This window comes from Coturnix japonica, chromosome 34 (assembly GCF_054131305.1).
Source record: "Coturnix japonica strain WE chromosome 34, WE-NBRP24, whole genome shotgun sequence".
Classification (NCBI taxonomy): domain Eukaryota; kingdom Metazoa; phylum Chordata; class Aves; order Galliformes; family Phasianidae; genus Coturnix; species Coturnix japonica.
This window is the reverse complement of record NC_140696.1, coordinates 3,960,980-3,974,992: the sequence shown is the minus strand read 5'-3', so window position 1 is coordinate 3,974,992 and position 14,013 is coordinate 3,960,980. Positions and strand designations below refer to the sequence as shown.

General features: G+C 52.9%; 1 protein-coding gene across 2 annotated transcripts in view; it reads right to left on the bottom strand.

Moving 5' to 3' along the window:
• Positions 1-12,514, bottom strand: part of SORL1 (sortilin related receptor 1) — a 32,192-nt gene extending 19,678 nt beyond the window's left edge. Inside the window, exons 1-14 of one of the 2 annotated variants that reach the window (XR_014938249.1) lie at positions 12,229-12,513; positions 7,067-7,183; positions 6,866-6,991; positions 6,369-6,530; positions 5,715-5,782; positions 5,014-5,194; positions 3,900-4,001; positions 3,587-3,756; positions 3,123-3,315; positions 2,853-2,970; positions 2,377-2,450; positions 1,145-1,233; positions 892-1,070; positions 195-381 (exon numbers count right to left, since the gene is read on the bottom strand). Coding sequence is in view for 1 of the 2 variants with exons in the window: in XM_015884157.3 (XP_015739643.2) it covers positions 195-381; positions 892-1,070; positions 1,145-1,233; positions 2,377-2,450; positions 2,853-2,970; positions 3,123-3,315; positions 3,587-3,756; positions 3,900-4,001; positions 5,014-5,194; positions 5,715-5,782; positions 6,369-6,530; positions 6,866-6,991; positions 7,067-7,183; positions 12,229-12,432 (1,970 nt within the window). In the remaining variant the exon portion in view is untranslated. Of the gene's footprint in view, positions 1-194; positions 382-891; positions 1,071-1,144; positions 1,234-2,376; positions 2,451-2,852; positions 2,971-3,122; positions 3,316-3,586; positions 3,757-3,899; positions 4,002-5,013; positions 5,195-5,714; positions 5,783-6,368; positions 6,531-6,865; positions 6,992-7,066; positions 7,184-12,228 lie in introns of both variants that reach the window. The other variant, XM_015884157.3, reaches the window with a different exon arrangement.
• Positions 12,515-14,013: the final 1,499 nt, after the last annotated feature.

Here is a 14,013-nt window from a genome sequence, read left to right as displayed (position 1 = left end):
GGACATTAATTAAGTCTCACGCCCCATTATTAATGAAAGGATGTTTTCAGTCTATTTAGTTTCCTCCTTGCTATAACATCAAGCAGCGACACAAAGGGCAGAGTAAATTGGATGTGTGTCCACTCAGAGCAATTGGTCACAGATATTTATCTCGGACGTACAACCCAGACCAAAGGAAATTAATTGCTATTTACCATTCAAAGTCTTCCCTGGTACAAGAGCAGTTGGAGACCATGACAGGCCTGTCAAAATCTTCCCCATTGAAACAAGTCGCATGAGGAGTCCTCCTTTTGAAAACAGTTTTATGCCCCAGTAAACACTCATTGCCTCGCTCGTCTGAGGGCGACCACAGCTTGTAGTCGTTCTCTGTGCACGGGACCCCTAAAGAAAGGACAACGTTGGGTCAAAGGTGGGCACCCCAGGCTGCACTATGGGGCACCTGGACCTGGGATGTGGGAGCAGCTCTGCGGAGCCCATCAGCACCCTACAAGGATGCCCTCTGTTGGCATGAGATGAATGTTTTGCCCTAGATTGCAAGGTTTTAGCCCGAAACAGATGACAGCGATACTCAGCCCAGCAGCTCTGCTGCACTGATGGGGAATTGCGGTGCTTTGTTTAACTGGAGCCGTTCTGGTTGCCAAACAGATCCACTTCTAACAAAACGTCAGGGGAATCCGCTACAAATTTCAGCCGAGCAAATTCCTCTGCCAAGCTTAACTGCTCTTTGATTAAAACGCTGCCTCGCAATCAAAGCCGGATCTGGTTATAAAACATTCATGGGCAAAGCCTTCAGAAGGCTTTTTTTTTCTTCCTCGTTCCTGTTGAACAAATCCCTCGGTGACAAGGGATGGGGTTTGGTGACAGCATTAACAGCCAGGGCAGGACGCTCACCCAGCACATCGGAGGTGTTGACCTGCAAGATGAGCCAGCTGTGGCCGTTCTCCTTGTAGGAACCAAAGATGGTGAAGATGGTGCTTTTCTCCCCAGGCTCTGTCAGCAACCCATACACAAAAACCGGCTTCTCCGAGAAGGTGAAGGATTTCCACGTCTCTCCTTCATTGGTGCTGTACCTGCAGGAAGAGAATGGGGATGGATGTAACCCCACCTGGCATAGGACATCCCAGCTCTGTGCTGCAGCCCTTACTTGAGCTGGTCGGTCTCCATGCCCTGTGCGATGGCCACCAGGATGCCCCCGTGGTCACCCCACGTGTAGTAGTGGGGTCCCGACAGCACCTAGAAGAGAAACAGTGGTGAAAGGAAGAAGGTCAGGTATGGGGATACAGAGTGCCAGGGCATTCCGCAGACCCTACATTGTTCCTGTGCATTAGGATGCACAGTGCTGAGATCACCTGCAGCACAGCACATCACTCCAAGAAAGAAACCATTTGTGTTTCCCCTCAGCATAGAACCACTTTTGCTTTCCAATCTGGGTTCAAAACAGAGAGCACAGACCCACCCAGCTCCATTGGTAGTGTGCACCAACCCACCTGGGGATGCTCTACAAGGGTCAGTGAACACTTTGGTGCCTTTAATCTGCTTTTTGAGACTCTGCAGAGCAATAACCCTTCAGCAGCTTCCAAAAACAGGAAGAAAATGTTGTGCTGCTGCTCCCCCCAGCTGAGCAACAGCAATGTGAGGCCGTTCCACACCTCTGCACTGAGCACAAAGGCACAGCTCAGTACGGTGTGCCCAGGTTCTGCTTGTTCCTGATAGGGCTTAATTGCTCTGCAAAGCAAAGAGGACTGAGCCAGAGGAGGACTGTACAGACACAGCAGCCGGCTGCTCTCACTGTCCATGTGCAATGCTGTTCCACTGAGACCCAGAGGCTGTGGCAGCAGCCAGACCCATGGCATACCCGGCACTAACCCTGCCCACTGGGTACTTAAGGGGAGGAAAAGGAGGCTGCCTTAAGCATGTGATGAAACCGCTTGCAGATGTTGAAATACCGTATTATGCTCACAGCAGAACACACAGGCAGACCAAAAATACCACCGCAGACCAAACACCCGCTCAGTAAACAGCACCAGATCTGCATACATTGAGGGCAGCATCCTGTGGTCTGGGAAGAGGCTGGAGCCTCTCCAGGCACTGTGCAGAGCTCAGGCTGTCAGTCCTGTCCACAAGGGACCGTCTGACCTGCGCCGAGGACACATCTTATGAGCTGAACAAACAGAGCTTGAGCTGCATCTGAACCTGCTGCCTTCAGCACGAGGCAACAGCGCCTGCTCCTACATCTATTGCTAATAGGGGCATTCAGCATCTTCTGACTGCAGCTCTTTGATGTGTGCACAGAGGTCACCTTCACTGCCTATGGGCTGCAGCTCCCCAATCTGTGCTGCTGTCAACGCTCTGAGCTGCCAACCAACCAGCCCTTACCTCTCTCCACCTCGCCCCAGCACTGCTTGAGATGTAGACGTTGGTTTTCTTCGCCATGCCCTTGCCAATGGAGCCTAGGAGAATGAGAACAATCATCCCTCTCTGGGTAGACACACTTAAATGAAGGCAGCCTTGAAGCTATTCTTGTCTGTGAGTCAAATATCATGATGGAGGAGTGGGTTTTTCTCACTGTAAGCCAACAACTCTTAACATCAAATATTATAAGGACTATCCCAAGTTTTAAAAGCAGCTGGGGAAAAACATATGGTTATAAACACGATCAAACAAAATGAGCTGGTGGTGCTGCAGATGTTCCATGGAGATGTTCCATTTGTTTTCTACAGCAAAAAAGCAAGACAAACAGCAATTCCTGCACGTCCAAGGAACCATCCAGCCGGGCAGGGGTAGGAAAGAGGAGTGCCTTGAAAATGATGTGACCCCAAACCCCTGGGCAGAAACAGAAGGAGAAATTGTACCGGTGGCAATGATCAGCCCTGGTGCTGACTCTTTGGAGAGGATGGGCATCCTCCGCAGCTGGAAATTCAGCAGCTGGCTCAGTCGCTGGGCCAGGTGGAGGGAGCAGCCCTGGGAAAGCTGAGGAAGCAAAGCACACCATCATCAGTGCCTCAGTCCCAACTCATCCTGCAGCATCTGCTTTGGAAGATGAGGGGTTTCCTATGTAGCATCCTGCAGGCAGCTCAGCCCATAGACCCCTCTGTCTCTTGGGAGCCTGGCTCAGCACTCACCTCACAGTGTGTCTTCTCCCCATAGCGTGTCTCTGCTGGGGGTTGCAGGGGCTCCCAGGTGCCTCCCTTGTCGAAGGTGATGACGGAGCGCATGTTCTCCTCGCTGAAGGAGCCGTTGAGCAGCGTGGCAATGTACACACCTCTCACACCCTCGACACGGTGGAAGTCAGCAAAAGGCTCATTGGCAAAATATCTGCCAAGGGGATAAAGAATAATGAGTTGGTGGGATGGTTGTGGTCAACAGTTCTATGTCCGGGTAGAGACCGGTGATGAGTGGTGTGCCCAGGGATCTGTCTGGAGGTGCTCCAGGCCAGGTTGGATGGAGCCAAAGGCAATCTGACCCAGCACCTGATGTAGTGCTTGGCAGCCTTGCTCATAGCAAAGGGATGGAACTGGATGATCTTTGAGGTCCCTTCCAACCTAAGGCATTTTATGATGATTCTATGTACTTTGGAGCACAATACCTGACCAGAGTGTCGCTGCCTGCTCCTCCTGGGCTGTAGTAAAGCACATTTTCTAATGACAGGGAGAACTTCAGGCCTTCTGCTTCTGAGATATAGAGGTTGGTGCGGTTGTCATCGTGGCTGACGCACACAAACACCTGGTCCTCTGATGCATCAGCGATGTAGTACTCCTATGGGAAGCAAAGGAGTGCTGTGCAGGCTTTAAGTGCATAGGCAAAGGAGCAGGGTTTGCATACAGGTCAGTGTAGCATTTCCTCATAGATAGCTAACAGTAATTCTCCACCCTGCAGCAGGGAGGTCATCCACTACTTACCTTAATTGGATGCTTGGTAACGAACTGGGCCACCCGCATCGGCTTGCGGTTGAAGGAAACCCAGAGCTGAACTGATGATGGCTGCAAGCTGCCCAGCAAGCGCTAAAGGGAGCAGAGAGAAACATCAGGAGTGGCTCCAAACCCCAAAATCACCCTCATCCCTGTGCATGAACCAACACTGTGGGGATGGGGAGGGCACTCGCAAGAGCAGCAAACACAAGCGTGCCTCCTGCTGCCTGTTCTGGCAGCTCAGGTGGAGGCAGAGAGATCGGATTGGAGCAGAACAGCCTGTCCTTGCCTTCCTATTTTTAATGGAAAAGACACCAGAGCTGAGCCAAAAAAGCAAAAGCTGGGGGCAATGTGTTTTGTGCAGGTTGCCAACGGCAAGCACCCAAACCCAGATTTAGGCTCCAAAAATAAGCGGCCTGGTTTTATTCGGCTCCACATCACCAAGCAACCACAGCTCCCAGGGAGGGGAGCAGGAGACCCCATACCCCTCTGGTCCCACAGGGCTGTGCAGGATGGGCTGCCATCTCCTTGGGGACATCGTCCCCACATCTCACCAAGCCCCAGCAGCACACCCAGATAACATCTGCTAAGCACAGCAGGCACAGGGCCAAGGCAACGTGCCCTGCAAGTTGCAAGAGAGATTTCTGAGAAGCTGAAAGTGCTCTTCAGATGGGGGTGACGTTGCTGGGGATGCACAGTGAGAGTGTATAAGAGACACCTGCAAAGGGCAAAGTGCTCATTGGAAAAGGCTTGGTGGCAGCAGCAAGGGGAAAGCAATGCTTCCATCTTCCAAACTGGAAATTGCTCCTTGGGTTCTAGCTTGATGTCTCTGGTCATCTGTGAAGGACTCGCCCTCAGTGAGAGCACACCATGCTGCAGCATGTAAGGCTGCCTGGTCCCAGCTCACGCTTGAGCTAATCCCTGCTGACAAGCAGCCTCCATTCACCCAGCCCTGTCCCCCCTCCTGCCTCCGCATCCACCCCATGCATTTCCAGCCCTGGTGCTCTGCAGCCTGACCTACTTCTGCCCACCCTGCTGACGTGCAGGGCCAGCACTGCTCCATCTGCAGGATCAGTGTGGTGAGCTGAAGGCTGCAGGGACTCACCACAGTCTTGGTAGCAAACAGGTACTTGTCCCTGAGCTGGAAGTCGTCAACATCCTCCAGGATCACCTCTTTATTTTCTCGGCTTTGGAAGAAATCTGTGCTGCGAATGACAGTGGAGGTGCCGGAGGGCTCATGCCGCTCGATGTACACCGTGTTGGGCTTATCATAGGGCTCAACACCCCTGGATAGCAAAGAATGAGAGAGTTCTTAGCACCGTTACACTCACAGAGCAACACAGAAGAGCTAAAGCCCCTTAGAGAGATGTGTTTGGTATGGAGGGTCTGGGGAAATCAGGGTGCATCAGGGTGCAAAGTCCTTAATGGGGGAGAAGGCTTTGAATGGCCCAGGAACTCCAAAAGGGGAAGGAGGACTGGTCACAATGTGGAGAATGTAATTGTAATGACGTTTGCATGGGTGTGTTGGCCTCCTGATGTTATCCACGGCTCTGTGCTTCCTATTTGTGTTGCAGCTAAGGCCAGGAAGGATGGGGTTTGGAGATGTTGCAAGCCCTGTTTGTCAGGGGACGTCCCTTGTTGTGTGACCCTGAGGAGATGAGCTGGAAATCTGCAAGGCATGTGGTGGCCAAGAAAGAAGAAAGCCCAAATGCTCAGCCTAGGGATGGGGTTAGGAGCACTGTGATGCAGGGGGACACAAAGGCAGAAGGGAGGGAGCTGGATGGAACACAGGACTCCAGCACGTACCAGGAAAAGGACTTCACATGCTCCTGTATCATTATCCAGGTCTGGCCAAAGTCATCTGATTTCCAGAGCTGGAATGGGAAAGGTGAGAGATAGACCTGGACCTTGCAGTGCTCTCAGAGCATGCAACCCAAGGGAGGGCAACCTTCAAGGCAGCAGAAGACAGGGACACATTCACCTCAAAGCTGCACCATATCTATGACTTCCAAGCCGGGGTGAGAACCACCCAAGCAGGAAAACAATGCCCTCAATTTATAGAGCTGCCTGGTTGTACAGGAACTCAGAAATCAAAATAACTTGCTCTGAAGTGCTCATGGTATGTGTGATAGCAAGGATAAACCTGAGGGCAAGAGCCTCTCCCTCCTGGAGCATGTCACAGCCACACGAGTGCTCTGCCACTGCCCAGCCACGGGTGGGAGGAGGGCAAAGTTCCTGAGCAGAGATGGTATCTCTTATTTCACCAGCAACAGCAGCAGCAATAAACATACAAGCCCGGAGGCACATCAGCCCCACTATGCATCCCCTACCCCACAAGGGCAAACCACATGCACACATTAAGCGCTGTAGAGGCCATTCCTGACTTAGGTTCTTCCACTCCCCATCAGGGAGTAATTGGGATAAAATCCAGGGCCCTCGTGCCTTGGCAGCTGTGCTCACCTGCTTGTTGGGGTGGGATCTATCGAAGCCCAGAACAAGGTTGGGGTTCCTGCTGTGCAGAAGGAGATCTGCTGCCTTAAAGGGGATCGAGAAGCCCTGGATGCTCTTGCAGAAGTCAGTGGTGATCCAGAGGTAAGGGACAAAGGCATCCACAAAGATATACTGGGGAGAGAAGAACCAAGAGGGAAGGAAATCAGAGCAGGGCTCAAGCTCCCCATGAGAGCAACAAGTCCTGGGGAGCATCTGAGAGGCAGGTGAGGGTCCCTGGAGGTGCTCAAGAATTGTGGCACTTGGGGACACAGTCAGTTGGTATAGTGGGGATGGGCTGGGGATCTGAGCCATCTCTTCCAACCTTAATGATTCTATGATGATGGTGATGGGCGCACAGCCCTTAACTGTGTCAGCACAAGCTGCTGTGGGTGCAGCCCCCCACCACCCCACTCCCTTGCACCCCAAGGGGCACCACAGGGCACCGTGCCCCCCTCGCTCCCACTCACCCGCTGGTTGTTGGCCGGGCTGTGGTAGAACTGAGAGATGGCCACAGCACTGCTGTTCCCATCCCCAAAGCTGAACCTCTCCGAAATCTTCTTAAAACTCTTTCCATAGTCATAAGAGATGTAAACCTGCAGCAAGAGACCCAGTTACAGGAGAAGGGCTGCAGGATGCCAGGCAGGGGACAGGCAGCTCACAACACTTACGTCGCTGTTTTTGGGGCCCAGCAGGGACAGGCTGTCTCTGGCCAAGGCCACGATCACATTGCTCTTCTCTCCTGCCCAGTGAACGACCATCTGGTTGTGGGAGTCATTGAGGCTGACCTGCAAAGGGAATGGGCACTGTGAGCCAGAGCATGGGGTCCCCTCCTCCTGGAGAATGCATACAATGGCATAAGGTATGTAAACCTGAACAGGACTGAAATAATCCCATGGACAACAGGACCCTGTGGGGTCAGGGTGAGGGTTAGGACTCCGTAGCTTGGATTTGAGTGCTCACTATGTGCTGCCAAGTGGTTAAAGCACTCAGAGAAACCTTCCCCAGGGAGGAGGTGGTGAAGGAGGATCTGCTGTGCAACCCATGAGTCTGAGGGGTCAGCACCCATTTACTCTTCCTCAGAGAAAGAGGATTTGTGAGATGACAAGAAGCAAAACTAAAACCAAGGAAGGAGAAGCAATACAAAGCAGGCTGGCTAGGCAAGGGGCCAGCACGAAACAAAGTCACCACCTTACAGTGATCTCCATGCTGAGAAGGACGTGCAGGTATCCAAAACAGAAGCTAGCAAACCCAGTGCTGCCTGTGCTTGTGCTGTACCTGGCAGCAGCAGAACAGGGCTGGTTTCTATGGGGAAGCTATCACAGCATCTCTGCAACAAGGCTTGAGGTGCTGCTGTGCAAAACACAGCGCCCATAGGGAGCTGCAGAAATACAGGGCTAAGCCCTGCTTAGGGCTGGAACCCAGCAGCTCCTCCCCCTCAGTGATGGGCAAAGAAATGCGTGGAAAAAACGATGGCTTTATTCCAAGAGAGGCAAGTGAAACAGAAGTCCCCAAATCCCTCTTACGTAATGGGTTTGTGCAAAGGGAATAAAAGGAGCAAATTAGAAAGCGAATAGGGGGACAGTGAGCATCCCCCAGGGCCAATGCCTGCAGCTGCCTGGGCTGTGTCCCCCAACCTGGGGCTCAAAGATGTAGGGCTGCAGACAGCTGCAACCCAGCAATGGGGGCAGTGAGACCTTGGGGATGTAGGGAGGAAGGAGAGGGTGATGCTCCCCCCATGCACAGCCTGCAGTGTGAATCCCATAGCAGCTCTTTGTCCCTAATCCAGCACCCCCTTTTCCATCAGATCTGACTCTTCTACAAGCAGGAGCTGTTTAGTGCCACCTGTTTGGGTCTATGGCTGCAGCAGTGATGGATGCCCCCACAAAGTCCCATCCTGTGGAAAGCCTGACCTCCTCCCCATGTGTTTTTCCCAGGATGGGTTTGTTGACGCCTCCATGACATTTTCAGTAGCACTTTGCAAGTTGTTCTGCAAGAAATCTGACACTGGTTTAGCTAGAGAAACAAAACAAGAGGAGGCTCTGACCCGTGCCCTGCTTTAAACTCAGCCAAACGACCTCTAAAGCATTATTCCCTATGAACAAGGAGACTGAACCGCAGTCAGAGCTCTGTCCTTGAGCAGAGAACCGGGGTTGTGTGGGCAAAGCCAAGGCCTGGGGAGCAGCTGAGCCCTGGTACTTCACTGGGGCAGCTCATTAGGGCTAATTATCACCAGTTTCTCCTGATGGAGAAACCTTCTTCAGGAGCTGCCTGGTTCCACAAGCAGGCAATGGCTGGTGCCCAATGGAAACAGCACTTAGTAGAAAATCATCATAATGGGGCTGTGTTTTGCTTTCTGCCAAGCGATTAAGGATACATGAAATATGCATGAAACTCTAATTTGTCCTCCTAATATGTAAGGTGCCAAATGAAGTCCAGGAGGGGAGAAATGAAGCCAAGATGTAAGGGAGGCTGCTTCTATTTCTAGTTAACGTAGCTTATGTACCAGTGATGCTCACATTCATATTTCCTGTTAACTTCCCACAACTGAAACCTCTGCTTCAGAGCAAGACAACAACCCCAGAGCTGCCATCACACTGGAGCTGGCATGAAGGGCATCCAGTGTGCAGGGATGGGTGGGGGATATGAGCTGTGCTTGCAGTGCATGGCATTGCCTCAGAGTGGACTTCAGAGCAGAGCATGTATCAAAGGGTTGCCATGCTCCCTGAGCCCCCCACTCCATTGGGGTGGCAGAAGAGCAATGCCAAAGGGGGTCATGGCATCATGGAGGGGGGAGGGGGGCTACAATGCATTGCGTTGGTGGCACTGCAATGGTTGTGTTGGTGGCACACATCGCTCCTCGTGCACTCCCACCTTCTGCTCAGCACAGAGCATCTGTTCCATCCCCGCGTGGTATTTTAAGCCACCTCCTGTGCCTGCCGTGGTGCTGCCTGTGGCTCGGGCTGAAAATGCCAGGGCCTGAAATCACCCGTATGAAACACGAGTGACTCATTTCAGCGAGCGCCAGACCCCTGTTAATTGTGTTAATACCGAAATCATCTGCTCGCGGAGCTGTTTGCTCTCTGCTACAGCCAACAGAGCTCTCCTTTTGCTGTTGTGCCTAAAGGAAAAGGATAGCAGGGGAAAGCTTGGGTTGGGTAAGGAGCAATGCTTTCCCCCAGGAATGAGCAAGGAAGGGAGGAAGGATAGGACTCAGGGCCTGGGGACCTGTACCAAGATATGCTGCCAGCACCCAGGGCACGGGCAATGTAGGTCACAATTAATTATGGTTCACGTCCGATGGGCTGTGATTGATTTCTCTGGTCACAGAGCTGGATGGCATTTATCCTGTAATGTTCATTTCTCTGTTCTGGAGAGCAGAAAGGTTCTGCATTGTGGTGTGGGTTGTAGGGTGCTCATGGCCTCACAAGAGTTCCTGTGCTCTGTGCTTGGGGCCATTCTTGCTGTGTGCTGGCAGCTTATGGGTGCACTCAATGCACTCAAACACCTTTCTGCCCACCAGCACCATACAGGAAGACAAACACTGCTCTGGCAAGGAAGGAGGCTGCTCTCCCAGTGAGTGTGTTGCTTTCTTGGTCATCTGTGAGAGCTTTAGTGCAACAGGGATGGGAATGTCTCCTGCACAGAGTCGTCTCGGTGCAGTGATTTGAACAGGAGATGAATTCTTCTCTGCTGGGCTTTGCAAAGCTGTCGTAAAGATGAAGGTCACTGAGTAACAGCACAGGGGAGGAGCTGGTGGTCATCCATGTGGGATGCAGGAGTGCCTGGCTCTCTGAGCACTGACAGGTCCTCAGGGGTGGGCTGATGGGAAGGTCATATGGTCCTCTTACAGTGCAATGGTAAATGGACAGAAAATGATGGAACCTGGTGGTTCTTTAAGGCAGGAGAGGTTGTCACCTGCAAGTCGGCACCTGAGAGTGAAAGAGGTTCTGAGCTGATTTGACTCCATCATTCCCCTGGCTATAATGCAGCAGTGATGGGCAGCTTTGCACGAGCAGTGCCATGAGGTTACACCGGGGAGGGCGAGCCAACACACAGCATATGGCCGAGTGCACTGCCAGGCACGGGGAGCAGCACGTGCCCTAGAGAAGGATCCCCTATTGGGCTCTTAGTGGCTCTCTCCAAGCACTGTCACCTTGCTGATGTCCCTCTGCTACCAACTGATAACCCCATCAGCATCAGGGGAGCAACAGAGACACAGGAAAGGGGTGGGGACCACGCAATGCTTGTGACAGGAAGCAAGCAGTATAGCATGTGGCTTTGTTTTCCCTCTTGCTCATAAACCATAGTGCTGGTTTTTGTCCTTGTTCCTTTTGTAAGACACCACGATATAAAGCAGTGTATGGCTCAGAAGGGTTGTGTAGGGCTAATGAAGGCCTGGTGAGGTATGGTATCTGGGCTTTAATATGCTCACATCCAAAAGCAGCAGAAGGGCCAATTTTTGCATTAAAGTCTGCAACTGTTGTGTGTAATGCTGCCAGCGAGAGCAATTCATTGCTCCAAGCAAATCCCTTCCAAATGCTTCAGGCAATGAGAAAAGACCCAGCGGAGGCCAATTGTATGTATAACTGCCCCTGCCTGCTCTATGACCTGCTCTGGATGTCACTGCAGCCTTCCAAGCATTCCAAGTCCAAGCTACAGGTGCTGCTCTCCACCCTGACATGCCAGGATGGCCTGAGTGTCAGCCATGGGGGGCAGAAGGGAAAACAGCCCCATGTATGTCCTCATAGTACAGATGAAGGGGACATTATTGTGAATAGAGAAGGTTAAGAGGGAAAGTTTTCCCTTCCATAGGAGGGAAATGCAGATGTGGCTGCTGCCCTCGGGCAGCCCTTGGGGTACACAGTGGGACACGAGCAGCCTGAGCGAGCAGGGGTCACACGAGGCAATGGCACACAGATATGAAGTAAAACACAATAATAATGGGCAGGCAATGGCAACCTGCAGCCTCCCAGGGCAGGAACATGGGCAGCGTGCCCTGTGCTGACATCCCACCCCAAAAAGTGAAGCAAAGTGGTCCCAGCAGCAACACTTGCTAATTAATGGAGCCTGTGCAGGGATGCTCTCAGGGACAGGCATCTGTAGGTTTCTCTGTGGTCAGCCAGCTCCTCACATTAATAAGCAAGGGCCAATTGGCCAGACACACAGCCAGGGAGAAGCCCTCCTTACAGAGCAGGCTCAGCACCTCACAACAGCACAACCTCGGGCTAAAGTCCCCCTTTCAGCCCAGTTTAGGGGTCGAAACGTCCCATTTGAGCACATCTAGTGGGAGACAGACGCCGGCTGCAGCTCCCAGCTTTGGGATCCCATTCCCTGTAGCCAACCTGGCCGTGTCCCCGGCTCAGACCCATGAGCGTGTCCTGCCAACCCGGCGGCACTGCTGGGTCTCGATGGCTCCGACACCAACGGGGGAGATGCTGGGATGGATGTAACCGCGCTCAGCATCTCCCGGTCAGCTCCGTTTGGATCAGGGTCTAAGTGCGGGCGCTCGTGGGTTCAATAGGGGGCTCCGGCGCCTGGGAATGGGGGAGGGGGGAAACACTGAGCGCAGCATTCACACCGTGAGGGAGGGGGGAGGAACACAGGCAGTGTGTGGGGGGGGAGAAAGGAGAGAAAGGGGAGGGGGGGGAAGCGCTGCATGGGTGATGTAACGCACCGCTCCGCCGTGCGGTTGGTTTAATGAATGAAGAATGAATAAATGAGATATGATGCGGATGGGGGGGAAGGGGAGGAAAAGAAAAGGGGAGGAAAAGAAAAGGGGAGGAAAAGAAAAGGGGAGGAAAAGAAAGGGGAGGTCTCGGCCGCTTCTCACCTGTCCGTACACCTGGATGGGCTCCTGCGGGCGCTGCGCTGCTCGGCGGCTCCGAGGGGGCTCTTCGGGTGCGCCCGGAGGGACGCGCAGCATCTCGGAGCCGCCCCCCGCCGTCAACCCCGACAGCAGCAGCAGCAACAACAAGGCGAGGAGATGCGGGGGTAGAACGGCACCTCTCGCCCCGATGCTGCTCCCCGTCGCCATGTTCGTGGCGGGGGACGGGCCGAACCGTGCGGGACCGATGGAGACGCGCCGCCGCCCGGTCAGAATGTGCAATGGGCTCCACCGCACCGCCCCATGCCCGCCCCCAAAGCGATGTGTTCTCCCCCTTCATCCTCCTCCCCTCCGCTTCATCATCCAGGGGTTAAACCGAGCTTGAGAGGTGCGAACGTCGGGGGAAAGCCGTCATCGAAAGGCTGAGTTGAAACGGTGTCGGAGACGCGAGGAGAAAGATAAGGTTGAAAAAGAGAATGGGAATACTTTGAGATCGGATGTAAGAAAGTCTGAGCTTAGAAATAGGTGATAAAAACAACCCCCAAATGGAAAATGTGGAACGTGATGCTTAACACCGAGTGATGGGAGGTCGGTGGTAAGAAAAGCAGTGATGAGAAAGGGGAGGTCAAAAGGAAGCTGGCTGAACTGGTAATAGGAACGAGCGCTGCAAAGTACACAGTGTAAAATCAACAGAGAAAATAAGCAAAGTACACAAGCAAAAACCAACAACGGAAGATAAACACTAAGAAAAGGAGGAAGGGGGGGGGGGGAGTTTGCAGCTAAAGCCTTTACAAAGTCTGTGTTTGCCATAGATGTGGGGTGGGTGGTGTATGGTGACATGGGCACAGTGCAAACCAACACAGGGGGGGCTCAGCTCCCTGCATTTTGCTGGCTGTAATAGAGGAAACGATGCCCGGAGTGTTCCCAAAGGTACCTTTTGCCTAGAAACCTAGTTAGAGTGTTTCAATTATGGAGCCAATAGAATTAGAAGCCCTCCTAACAAGGCTCTTAGCTGTCTCGACTCAAGGTAATGTCCCCCTGGAGGACCACGGGTCATAGGGGTGAAGGCAGAGTTGATAGATGTCTGTGCATGGATCTATGTCTGCAGGTGGGATCAGCAGGGACCCAACACACCACAGCATCCTTTCCCAAAGCGCTGCCTCAATCCCTATTAAAAAAAAATAGAATAAACTGATTCAGAATAGAATAGGAACTAGTGAGAAATGAGGAACTGCAATTCCTCTGTGCATAGACATGTGTAAGAGCTGACTGCTGGAGGATGCCCCATCCCTGCAGGCATTCAAGGCCAGGTTGGATGTGGCTCTGGGCAGCCTGGGACCAGAATAAGACGGACACACGGACACACGGACACACGGACACACGGACACACGGACACACGGACACACGGACACACGGACACACGGACACACGGACAAGCAGCGCCACCTGGCGGCCGACCCTAAAAGTGCATGGGGGCCCGTAAGCTCTGCTATGAGACAGAGTTTTATATGGCCAAGGCACAGGGAGAAGGATTTGATTTCATTCTAAGTTGTGGCCTCTCTCCTGGGATATAGGGGCATGTGTAGGAGTCAGGTGGTCGGGTGATGCTGTGTGCTGCCCTGCAGGAGGGCTGGCAGAAGGGTAAGGGCAGAGATGGAGCCTTTCCGATGTGCCAAGATCCGTGCTGCTGTTGTTGCATTTAATCCAGGCTTTGCCTCGACCTTTGGTGCTTGTCTGAGCGCCAAGTTACTGTGCATCCAGAGTTCATGTGGACATGGGGATTCAGTAACT